At 40.4% G+C, this 13,260-nt stretch overlaps 1 protein-coding gene across 1 annotated transcript; it reads left to right on the top strand.

Moving 5' to 3' along the window:
- The first annotated feature begins 11,593 nt into the window (after positions 1-11,593).
- Positions 11,594-13,260, top strand: LOC125139077 (DNA-directed RNA polymerase II subunit RPB1-like). The gene is made up of 2 exons (XM_047801970.1): positions 11,594-12,127; positions 12,836-13,260. The coding sequence occupies exon 2, from the start codon at positions 12,893-12,895 to the stop codon at positions 13,244-13,246; it is 354 nt and encodes a 117-aa protein (XP_047657926.1). The 5' UTR covers positions 11,594-12,127; positions 12,836-12,892; the 3' UTR covers positions 13,247-13,260.

Below are 13,260 nucleotides of genomic sequence, written 5' to 3' on the forward strand. Positions count from 1 at the left end.
ACTTCAATTAAGGACAGATTTAATGACATTATGCCAAAAAAGGGTTTGGATTTTTTTAAATTGTATGTTAATTAATATAAAAAAGTGTATAATATGACTTGCTGTTGTTTTGTTTTTATTGCATTTATATGGTATTATATGGTATATTTATGTTTCTGTAATTGAATTTCTGCCATGAAAATTTTGATTGCTGACATGGTATTAAATAAAATAATCTCTACCTGTCCTGGAAAGATGTCACCAGTTAGGTTGGCAGTTCAGCCTCAAAGTCAAACTTTGTCTTTTTTTTTTTTCTTTTTGGTTTATGTGACTTTACTTATTTTATGTGGCAAAAGTATTGCAGGAAAGGAACAAATAAAAGATTCAAAAGTCTTTGGCACCTCAACTTTCACATTATGTTCCTCTTGAATTTGTGATTTGTTTCCACCTGCAAATCACTTTGTGTATCATATTTAATAAACCAATATAATTTAAATGTTTAAATGAACACCATTGTACCATTGTAGCAGTGTTACATGCAGTAGGCTATAAGGTAAGGTAATATATATGTGTGTGTACACACACACACACACACACACACACACACACACACACACACACACACACACACACACACACACACATCATTGTAGCAGTGTTACATACAGTAGGTTATAAGGTAAGTAGTGATTGATCATTTGAAGTTTACTCAAGTGGAAGAATGTAAGTAATAAACTTACACCTACTAGCACTATGCATTATATTGTGAAAAAGTAGATTATCTTAATATCAAAAGCTTACATTTTCTTTGGACTTAATGATAAATACATGTCTGATCGTTGGAAAGAACCAAACAAAACTAGAAAATCGCATTCATGACGATTTATGGTGATTTTATTACTTTGTCTACATTGACGCTAACGCATTAAGAGGAGGGGGTCCCCTGTACCAAGATGGCGGCTCAATTGACGCATTCGCTCCAATGTACTGCCCTATACAAGGCGACATCTAGTGTATATATCTATGGGCTACTCAGACCACATCTCTGTTATGCTAATTCCAGCATACAGACCACTCGTCAGACTCTAAACCGGTTCTGAAGCAGGTGAAAACCTGGCCAACAAAAGCCACCTCTGCTTGCGGTGGTGGTGTGTGTGTGTTTATATAAACACGGAATGGTGCAAGAACTCTGTGTGTGTTTATACTTACTGCTCATTGTCAGTGGAGTTTGTGACTGTTAGATGCAGGCAATTTTATTTACCACGGGAATTTACTACTGTTTACATTGTCTGAGTTTACATTCCTCTTAGCGCTAATGCTAAAGAGGCACTAAGTGAGCTATACGGAGTGATATGCAGAATGTTCACCCCGCTGGACTGTTTATCATAGCCGGAGATTTCAATCATGCAAATCTCAAGTCAGTGCTCCCTAAATTCCATCAACATGTGGACTTTGCTACAAGAGGTGAAAACACACCGGATCTTGTTTACACAAACATTCCCTGCACGAACCGTGCAGAGCCCCGCCCCCACCTCGGCTCCTCAGACCACATTTCTGTTATGCTAATTCCAGTATACAGACCACTCGTCAGACGCTCAAAACCAGTTCTGAAGCAGGTTAAAACCTGGCCAGTAGGAGCCACCTCTGCTCTTCAGGACTGCTTTGAGTGCACTGTCTGGAACATCTTCATGGAGGCTGCAACCAACGGTGACAACATTAACTTGGAGGAGTACACTGCATCAGTGACCAGCTACATCGGCAAGTGCATTGATTCAATTCAATTCAAGTTTATTTGTATAGCGCTTTTTACAATAGACATTGTCTCAAAGCAGCTTTACAGAACATAAACATAGAGCAGAAAGTAAACATAATTAATGATAAAGGAATTAACGAATAATAAAAGAAATAAGAATTAACAGAATAAAAATTCTAGATTATTATTATTTGTATATAGTTCACAGTGTGTATGTATTTATTCCCCTATGAGCAAGTCTGAGGTGGCTCAGGCAGCAGTGGCAAGGAAAAACTCCCTTAAATTGGTAAAGGAAGAAACCTTGAGAGGAACCGGACTCAAGGAGGAACCCATCCTCATATGGGTGACACTGGGGGTGTGATTGTAATATACAGTCAGTTAAATGTTGTATTGGTCTAGGGATCATGGACTTCTGATCTCCTCAGTACCACAGAGTCTAACTGGAGATGTCTCAGGATTCTTACAGTCGGCCTCGGCTCAGTGGACGTCCAAAGGCTTCGTCCCACAGAGGACGTTGGGAGCTGGTACAATGTCTGGATGCCTCGGGATGGGTACAAAGAGAGAAGCAGTGGAAAGGGATTAACATATCTGCTGTTCATAAAAATGTGCTGGTCTGATGTACTGGTGCATGATATTATGGGATGTATTATGTGTACGCCTGACTAAAGAGATGAGTTTTTAATATACGTTTAAACTGGGAAAGTGTGTCTGAGCCCCGAACACTATCAGGAAGACTATTCCAAAGTTTGGGAGCTAAATAAGAAAACGCTCTACCACCTTTAGTAGACTTCGATATTCTGGGAACTACCAGAAGTCCTGAGTTTTGTGATCTCAGAGAGCGTGAAGGATTGTAATTGTTAGAAGACTAGTTAGATACATGGGAGCTAAACCATTAAGAGCCTTGTACGTAAGTAGCAGCAGTTTGTAGTCAATTCTAAACTTAACAGGTAGCCAGTGTAGTGATGATAAATTTGGGGTTATATGGTCATACTTTCTTGTCCTGGTGAGAACTCTGGCAGCTGCATTTTGGACTAACTGTAACCTATTTATTAAAGATGCAGGACAACCACCTAGTAATGCATTACAATAGTCCAGTCTAGAGGTCATGAAGGCATGAACTAGCTTCTCAGCATCAGATACAGACAGGATGTTTCTCAGCTTGGCAATGTTTCTAAGGTTGAAGAAGGCTATTTTGGTAGTATGAGCGATATGATTTTTAAAAGACAAGTTACTGTCTAATAAACACCAGGTCTTTCACTGTCGAGCTACTAGTAACAGTACATCCCTCTAAATGGGAGTTAAGTTGTGAGAGTTTCTGTGCATTGGTTTTTGGACCTATGAGTAGTATTTCTGTCTTATCGGAGTTTAACAATAGAAAGTTGCAGCTCATCCAATCTCTCTAAGGCACTGAGTTAATTTGGACACTGTGGCTATTTCATCTGGTTTTGATGAGATATATAACTGTGTGTCATCAGCATAACAATGGAAACTAATCCCATATCTTCTAATAATGTTCCCTAATGGAAGCATGTATATAGAGAAAGGCAGAGGTCCTAGAACTGATCCTTGAGGGCCCCCATAATTAACTGGTAGTAAACTGGAGGATTCACCATTTAATTCTACAAAATGGTATCGCTCTGACAGGTAGGATCTAAACCAACTTAAAGCCTGACCATGAATACCTGTGTAATTTTGTAAGCGATCTAGAAGAATGTTGTGATCTATAGTGTCGAATGCAGCACTAAGGTCAAGTAGAACTAATAGTGACATACAGTCTTGGTCCGAAGCTAAGAACAAGTCGTTTGTAACTTTAACAAGTGCAGTTTCTGTGCTATGATGGGGCCTGAAACCTGACTGAAACTCTTCAAGGATGTTGCTCTCCTGTAAGAAGGAGCTCAGTTGAACAGACACAACCTTTTCAAGTATTTTAGACATAAACGGAAGGTGAGATAGGTCTGTAATTTGATAGTTCATTAGGATCTAAGTTAGGTTTTTTTGATGAGTGGCCTAATAATTGCCAACTTAAAAGACTTTGGGACGTAACCTAAAGATAACGAGGAGTTAATGATATTAAGAAGAGGCTCACCAGCTTTATGTAACACTTCTTTCAGTAGTTTAGTTGGGATGGGGTCTAGTGAACATGTTGTTGATTTAGCTGTAATAATAAGTTTATCTAACTCTTCCTGTCCTGTACTTGTAAAGCTGTGTAAAGCCTTAGGTGAGATTGTGTCACTGGTTGCTCTCATATGTTGAGTGTCACCTTTTATTCCTGATACTTTCGATTTTATCAGTGAAGAATCTCATAAAGTCCTCACTACTTAAATGTGATGGAATAGTGTGTTCAGTTTTCTGATTTTTTGTTAAACTAGCCACTGTGCTAAATAAAAACCTGGGATTGTTCTGGTTATTTTCTATGAGTTTGCTCAGGTGCTCAGCCCTAGCAGCTTTTAGAGCCTGTCTGTAGCTGGACATACTGTCCTTATACACAATTCTAAAAACCTCTAATTTAGTTTTTCTCCATTTCCGTTCGAGGTTACGGGTCTCCCTCTTGAGGGTGTGAGTATGACTATTATACCATGGTGCAAGTGTTTTATCTCTAACCTTCTGTAATCTGACTGGGGCAACAGTGTCTAATGTACTAGTGAATATAGCATCTATGCTGTTAGTCATTACATCTAGGTCGTTTGTGTTTGAGGGTACAGTAAGAAGTCCAGACAGATCAGGCAGGTTATCTGTCTCTGGTGGTCGGAATAATGGTTCTACGTAGTCGATAACGTGGTGAGACACAGTTAGTCTGTTCTATAGGTAGTGTGTACATTATGAGGTAATGGTCTGTGATGTCATCACTTTGAGGTATGATATCTATATCAGTGACTTCTATTCTGTGTGATATTATTAAATCTAATGTGTGGTTACGTCGATGAGTTGCACTAGTGATGTTTTGTTTGCGCCCAAGTGAGTTTAGTAAGTCCATAAATGTGAGTCCAAAAGCGTCGTTTGTGTCGTCAACATGAATGTTAAAGTCTCCTACAATTAATGCTTTGTCAAAGTTAACCAATAGGTCTGAGAGAAAATCTGTGAATTCTCTAAGAAAAACTGTTGATGACGTGACCGTCTCCAAGAGACGTGGCCGGCCCGAGACTCGAACCTACAACCTTAGTGTTAGGAGTCAAACTCTCTGACCATCAGGCCACGACTTTGTGAAACCACAGTCGTTAGTGAAAAGTGTTCTAAATGTGTCTTTATGATTGTATGTATTGTAGTGGAAGTCTGGAAAAAATGTCACACTAGTAATCATAGACAAGAATAAAAGGTTACAGTTTTTTGTAGTGCTGCACAACATGAGCCAACAATCTCAACAAGAGCCAAAGTGGAGGAGCCTCGATCATTCGTTACACTGAGTTTTTATAAACAGGGAGACAAATTCAAGAGAATCCCAACTCCTTATAAGGTAGCATTGTCAGTCATTGTCTACAAATCCTGGGCAGATGAGATGTATTTATGAGTCTGACAACTTTACCACCTCCTGACTAAGCTGGTTCAGGCCTCGAGTCGCACCACCTCGTCTCCAGCACATTCTGTCCTTCCATCAGCTCACAAAAACTTCTAGTCATGTGCACATAAGGTCAGAACGTCTCCTTGTAAAATTTTCCATCACAGTATCACAGACTTTCTTCAGTACTCTCTGGATATTGTAGTGTTTGTAACTGGAAATCTGTCTCTCTCTCATGTGTTTGTATTGAAATCCTCAAATCAGACCATGTTATAACCTACAATAAGGAATCTATATAATTTATAAAACATACTTCCTAGCTCTGTCAGGGTGTGTGTGTGTGGTTTTAATAATGGCCGTCTATTAATCTTCCAGGGATAACTTCCATTGACATCTTTTCTGATGGTGAATCTAGTCTAGGTCTTAATCATTTTGACTTCTTTAGTTCTTTGTTTATTACACATGATGTATTCAGTTCACATTTACACCACTCGGCAGGTGCCCTCTTCTAAAGCAACTTACACATTCTCATCTTAATACAGCTGAGCAATTGATCGCCGTGCTGTGGACAAAGTGACCACTAGGAGATGAGACAGAAACAAGCCTCATTGCAGCTTTAAAGCATCAAATCCTCTAAAAACACGAAAAAACCTATTTACCTAGTAAAGTTTATACTCTCAATATTTTTTTAAGCCCACACACAAAGCATAATATGATTCACAGCCTTCATACTATTGTTACGTCCTTTTCTATTTGTTTTCTGTTTTTGGGGAGGTGTTTGTGTTTCTGTGCAGGATAAACCCTGATTGGTTCCTGAGGTTTACCTGGTGCCACGCCCTGCTGGTCAGCTGACTCCCTCTGGCCTATAAAAGCTTCCACCACCACTTCCTGTTTAGCTTCTTTGGCTCATTTGCTGTCATCACTTGCTTTCTGCTAACTAGTATTGTGAATTGTGTATTTATATTCTTAGCATTTCCTGTTAATACTGACTCCTGCATGTTCTTTTGACTTTGATTCTGGATTGCCCTTGTTTGGACCTGTTTGCTAATTTGTATATAGTGGTACATAGTATTTCTGGGGAAGTAGGGAGACCGATGCCATTTTGTTTGTACCTTTTTTTTTTTGATTGTGTTTATTCTTAGGGAGATAGGGAAGTGATTTGTGTTTTCTTTTTCTTTTGTTTAGTAGGGAAGTTAAAGGTTGCAATAAATAGGCGTTTTGTTTGTTATTTTGGCCTTGTCGGCTCCTGAAGACATACCCCCATTTGTACACTTGTTTTCCTAGTAAAATATTGTTCTTTCAATTACCCCTGGTGTCTCGTTCACGTTTCGCCCTCACCCCTAGATGGGGTGTAACATGAAATTGGGGGCTCGTCCTCACCTGCGATCCTTGTTGTTTGTTTTCTGCTTGTTGTTTGCTGGGGATTTTTTACTTTGTGTGGGAGGTAGTTATGTCGTCGGGATTTGAATTGGAGAAATTTGCGATTGCGCCCACGCATGAGCAACTGCTAAAGTGCCGTAAAGATGATTTATTGCTTATTGCTGATTTCTTTGATATTGCTGTTCCTCGTACTGCTCTTAAAAGCGAGATTAAAGAGGTGTTGTGCACTGAGCTTGTAATACAGAAGGTATTACCGGAAGCGGGTGCGGTTTCAGGTGTTGCTTCTCACCTTGAACTCTCTGAAGGTTTGGGTGCTGTGGAAGCAGAGCTCAAATCCGAAGAAGTCATTGGCATAGATCCCATTCCCCCGTCTTTGCCGGATGACAAGTTGTTGGCGGTCCGTCTGAAGGAATTAGACCTGGAACTCTCACGCCAACAATATCAAAGTCAGCTGCTACAGGTCCGAGCACTTGAGCTTGAGACGCAGCGTGACGTTCGTCTGAAAGAGCTCGAGCTCCAGATAAAGTTTGGCCAGCCCTCAGGTCCATCTCCTGATGACAAGGGGAATATAATTCCTGGGACAGTGAATACATCCTCTCCTCTCCCTGCTGCATCGCATACGGCACTGGTAAGTCCTTCTGATTTCGATGTTGGCAAACAAATCTCGTTAGTTCCGTCGTTCAGAGAAAGTGAAGTCGACACTTACTTTACTGTATTTGAACGCATCGCGACCACATTACAGTGGCCTAGACATATTTGGCCTTTGCTTTTGCAGTGCAAACTGTTAGGAAAAGCGCAGGAGGTGTGCTCTGCTCTAACATTAGAACAAAGTTTGGAGTATGACGCGATTAAAGTGGCAGTGTTACGTGCGTATGAGTTAGTTCCAGAGGCTTATCGTCAGAAATTCAGAAAACCCCCAGTGAAACATTTGTTGAATTTGCTCGTGAGAAGACTACTTTGAGAAATGGTGTAATGCTAGTAAAGTCACAACTTTTGAGCAGTTAAGAGTCATTCTTAGTTGAGGAGTTTAAAAACTGTATTTCTGAAAAAATTGTTGTCTATTTGAATGAACAGAAAGTTTCATTTCTTGCTGATGCTGCTGTCTTTGCAGACGAGTTTGTGCTCACCCACAAAGTAGCTTTTAGCTTTTAGCTTTAACCCGTTCCTTTTCACGCAATGCAGTAGACCATACTCATAATGTTAGGCGTGCACAAAAGGATGAACAATCACTTGACACCACTTTTGCAGCTCGCGAATGTTTTTATTGTCACGAAAAGGGACATGTGATTGCTGTTTGTCCATCATTGCAGCGTAAGAACCAGCGGAAATCTCAGAACATGTCTAAGGGTGTAGCCTTCGTTCGTGTTCCTTCTCCTGAGACACTAAACTCTGTTGACCCAACCTTTGAACCATTTGTTTGTGATGGTGCCGTTGCGTTGTCTGATTCTGAGTTTAAACCTGTGCGTATCTTGCGAGATACGGGTGCCGCACAGACTTTCATTTTAGAAAGTGCGTTACCATTTTCTCCTCAGTCCAGTTGTGGGTTTGATGTGTTGGTTCAGGGAATTGAGTTGGGGATAGTGCGAGTTCCTTTACACAGCATTTATTTGCGTTCTGACATTGTGACTGGCCTAGTCAAAGTCGCTGTACGTTCTAAATTGCCGGTAAAAGGAATTTCCCTTATTCTTGGAAATGATCTAGCTGGAAGTAAAGTTACTGCTTTACCCGAGGTTACTGATGTACCGTGTGCATCTAGTGAAGATGATGTGTTGGTGCAGGAGTTTCCCAATGTTTTCCAGTCTTGTGTTGTCACTCGTGCACAAGCCCGTAAGTTTGAGGATGAGAGTGATCTTTCTAACTCATTTATGGGATCCGAAATGTCTCGTACAAAGGCTGAAGTAGGAAAAGAAAGTACTTCAGGTGTAATTGTTCAGCCTAGCTTTGATTTTCCTTTCAGTAAGCAACAATTAGTTAGTGCACAAAGAGATGACCAAACACTGACATGTCAGTCCTCTGTGGTAGATAAGTCTGATTTGCCTCGATATGCAATTGCATATTTTCTAGAGGATGGCGTACTCATGCATAAGTGGAGTCCAGAGAAAATAAAACAGGATTGGAGTTCTGTATTTCAGATTGTTGTTCCACAAACTTACCGTGGGTATGTATTAAGTCTAGCCCATGACCACAAACTTTCAGGACACCTAGGTGTTCGGAAAACCTATAATAACCACTTGAAACATTTCTTCTGGCCAGGAATGAAGTCCTGTGTCACAGTATTGCCATTCGTGCCATTCATGTCAAATTGCAGGGAAGCCTAATCAGATTGTGCCTCTAGCACCTTTAAAGCCAGTTCCAGTTTTAAACGAACCGTTTGAAAAGCTTGTGATAGACTGTGTAGGACCTTTGCCAAAGACTAAGTCGGGACATATGTATTTGTTAACATGATGTGCTCTGCCACTAGATTTCCCGAAGCCATTCCATTACGTTCTCTGAAGGCCCTTGTAAAATTTTGCACCACTTTTGGTCTACCCAAGGTCATTCAATCTGACCAAGGTACGAATTTTACTTCTCGAGTGTTCCGAAAAGCCATGAACGAACTGAACATTACTCACACTGTGTCTAGTCCATATCATCCTGAATCACAAGGCCTGATTGAACGATTCCACCAAACCTTTAAAACTATGATTCGTACTTATTGTGTGGAACATCAGAGAGATTGGGATGAGCAGGTACCACTTTTGTTGTTTGCAGTTCGTAACACTATGCAAGAGTCTGTAGGTTTCAGTCCAGCTGAATTAGTCTTTGGACATTCCCTCCGTGGACCCTTAAAGTTGCTTCAAGAGCATCTTCTTGCTGATGTCCCCTCTTCTGCCTGGAAGTTAGCTCGTCAGTCGTTGGCCGTCCAAAATGAAAGCTAGTTATGACAAAAAAAAGTCAAACGTTCATTTGCAGTTGGTGATAAAGTGCTTGTATTGATGCCTTTGCCAGGCTCCTCTCTGCAAGCAAAGTTTCAGGGGTCATATGAAATAGAGGAAAAACTAAGTGATCTAGACTATGTTGTACGAACTCCTGAAAGGCACAGAAAGTCCCGTGTTTGCCACATTAACATGTTAAAGTCATATGTTGTCCGTTCAGATTTTGAAAATTCTAAATCTTCTCCAACAACTTGCCCCTCTGTAGCAGTTCCTGTGGAAGTTGTTTCATCTGATGATTCTCCATGTGCAGATGATTTTCATTTAGGCAGTACCGCCATATCCAGTGGTCGGCTACCAAATTCAGAAACCCTTGTGATTTTAAGTTCAAAACTCTCCCACTTAACTGAGTCATCCCGAAATGCGTTGTTGAAATTAATTGAAAGATTTTCATCACTTTTCTCCGATGTGCCTACTGTTACTTCTGTATTAAAGCATGATATTGATGTTGCTGACCATCGTCCGATCAAACAGAATGCTTATCCAGTAAATCCGGTCAAACGTCAGTAAAGTTCTGTCCAATGTAAACAACTGTGAAGCTTATCTTGATTATGTGTGTTATTCAGAGACCTGGGAAAGTCATTTGAACAAATTAGAAAAGGTGTTCTATAGATTTAAGGAAGCCAACTTAACTCTCAACCTTGCCAAATGTGAGTTTTGTCATGCTACAGTTACATATCTAGGTAAAGAAGTTGGCCAAGGTACCGTAAGACCAGTAGAAGCCAAAGTTAGTGCCATTGTTAACTTTCCTACACCTCAGACAAAGAGAGAACTCTGGCGCTTTCTAGGCATGGCTGGTTACTACAGAAGTTTCTGTAGAAATTTTTCTGATGTAGTGAAACCCCTTACTGACCTCTGAAAAGCTGTTCCTTTTGTTTGGTCTCCTCTGTGTCAGGTTGCTTTCGATTCTTTAAAGAATTTGTTATGCAGTGCTCCAATTTGAACAACTCCTGACCTTTCAAAAGCATTTAAACTCGAGGTTGACTCTAGTGGTACTGGTGCAGGTGCTGTATTTCTGCAGGAAGATGAAAGTGGAATCGACCACCCCTTGTGTTTCTTTTAAAAAAAAAAATTCAACCGTCATCAATGTAACTACAGTACCTTCGAGAGAGAAGCCCTTGCCCTCTTGTTAGCTTTGCAGCAATTTGAGGTTTATGTTGGTTCAAGTCCACAACCTGTTGAAGTTTTTACTGACCACAACCCTCTAGTATTTCTGCAAAAATTCTGTAACAAAAATCAAAGACTAATGCGTTGGGCTGTAATCTGTCAAGACTTTAATCTGGACATCAAGTATAAAAAGGGTAAAGATAACGTTATTGCTGATTCTCTGTCAAGAATGTATTCATAAACATGACATACTGTAATGTTTATTCTTGTGTATGGGGGTGTTACGTCCTTTTCTATTTGTTTTCTGGTTTTGGGGATGTGTTTGTGTTTCTGTGCAGGATAAACCCTGATTGGTTCCTGAGGTTTACCTGGTGCCACGCCCTGCTGGTCAGCTGACTCCCTCTGGCCTATAAAAGCTTCCACCACCACTTCCTGTTTAGCTTCTTTGGCTCATTTGCTGTCATCACTTGCTTTCTGCTAACTAGTATTGTGAATTGTGTATTTATATTCTTAGCATTTCCTGTTAATACTGACTCCTGCATGTTCTTTTGACTTTGATTCTGGATTGCCCTTGTTTGGACCTGTTTGCTAATTTGTATATAGTGGTACATAGTATTTCTGGGGAAGTAGGGAGACCGATGCCATTTTGTTTGTACCTTTTTTTTTTTTGTGTTGTCGGAAATTTTTTGGAGAGCCACCCTCCAAGTGGACATATGCCAGGGGTGAATTACAGCCAAATTAATAATCACTTAATAATCACTAATAGATAATAGTCAATACACTTCACACTTAATACTAAAATAAGTAAAATAAGTAGTTTTATGATACTTAATATTTATTACTACTTAATACTGATCAATTAATCACACTTTAATCTTTATACTTAGTACTATTTGAATAATAAGAAAACTTTCCAGACCTGGATGAGAATGAGCAAAACTCTTTATTGATGCTGATCGGCCCCTGCTTCCATTGAGCTCAAGGAGGAAAAACTTCTAAGTTCAAAGTATTAAAGAAAAGAAAAAACCCAAACAGTGTGTCCCCGTGCCACCCAAAAAGTCCCCCCCCCCTTCAGAAAATCCCTTCTATATACCATGGCACTCTTAGGTGCCGTCATACCTTCGTGCGTCATTATCCACCTGACCTGTCTGGCTCTTCTCCTGACACTACAGAATTGCAGAATCGCCCTTGGCCCCCCTGCTTCATTTCCCCGAAAAACAAGTCTGCCCTTTCACCGTAAATTAAGTTAGGCCTGTTTTCGCTCCCGCCGAACTTCTGCATTATTATTAAAAATATGCTGCGTTGACAAAACTATTGTCAAGGCTGTGCCCCCAAGAACATCTTGTCCTGCTCCCTGTCACGTATCACCCGTATCACCCAGACGAAACGCACGTCTTGAGGACCAATCTCACCAATCAATCACCAATTCTCCAGCTGCAATGGGTGAGTTTTCCCCTATCTGCTTTTATGTATGACGATATGATATGATTCTTCTTGATTATACGCCTTTATATAAAATATGTAGTTAAGATGATTACCTGTATTGTGAACCTATACTATATGATTACCTGTGTTAGTATTATGATTATCTGTATTGTACGCCTATACTATGTATGGTTATCATGACAATCACCTATAACCTATTCGCCCTACACTAAATTAATCACTTCTCTCCATTTAACCTAAAGATAATAAAGTTATAACTAATCAGCACAATGATAATACTCAATTCCGCAATCACCTACCCTCCCTATGATATAGGAGTTCTGATTTATGATATGATTAATATGATTGACATTCGACGGTATTTGATCAATTATGTTAGGATATGAGTTCCTTGATTACAGTAACATGCGGTTCCAAATCAACTGGATTATAGATTATATATTAGCCGTAGTTGACTTACAAGTAAGGTTTTTTATCTGGTTAGTAAACGTATTGCATTATTCCTTAAGCTAAGCTTTTGCATTTTATAATGTTGTTTTGCATATATGTGGAGATCTGTTTATGCTGACTCCATAAATTTGCTAGACTTATGATCTCAGTCTGTCGTGTTTGTCCAGACTGGGCCTGCACATGCATTCTAATTTTAAGCCTTAGTTCCTCTGTTCTCGCCTAAAGGACAGGTTCCCTTTTTCTTGTTTGTCACAGATGCTCAGAGTCAGCAAGATCGTCCAGATTGCCGACCTATGAGGCCTTCTCGCCGTTATGAGATCTTATATGATGCCTTATGCGAGACCTGTGCCCACCGAACTTCTGGTCCGCTACCGCCGCTACCAGCTGGACCATATAACCCGTGAACTTATCACGTTCATGGAACAACTCAGTTCTCCCAACCTCCCCGAGCATCCCTTCACACCATCCTACATTGTGAAAAGGCCTCAGGCCCGCACTTCCTCTACCCAGACCGATGGCTGTCCTAATGCTGTTCTTGAGCGTTGCTGCTCTGCGCTGGAACCCCCTGCCTCTCCTTCTTCTCCTTCAACCTCCTCCTCCCCACCTCCTGGAGCTCCCGACTACTCTCCTACGTCTCCTGTGCCTGGGCCTAGCTCTGCCTATTGAGTTCTATGACTTCA

The sequence above is a fragment of the Tachysurus fulvidraco genome, chromosome 16 (assembly GCF_022655615.1).
Source record: "Tachysurus fulvidraco isolate hzauxx_2018 chromosome 16, HZAU_PFXX_2.0, whole genome shotgun sequence".
Taxonomy (NCBI): Eukaryota; Metazoa; Chordata; class Actinopteri; order Siluriformes; family Bagridae; genus Tachysurus; species Tachysurus fulvidraco.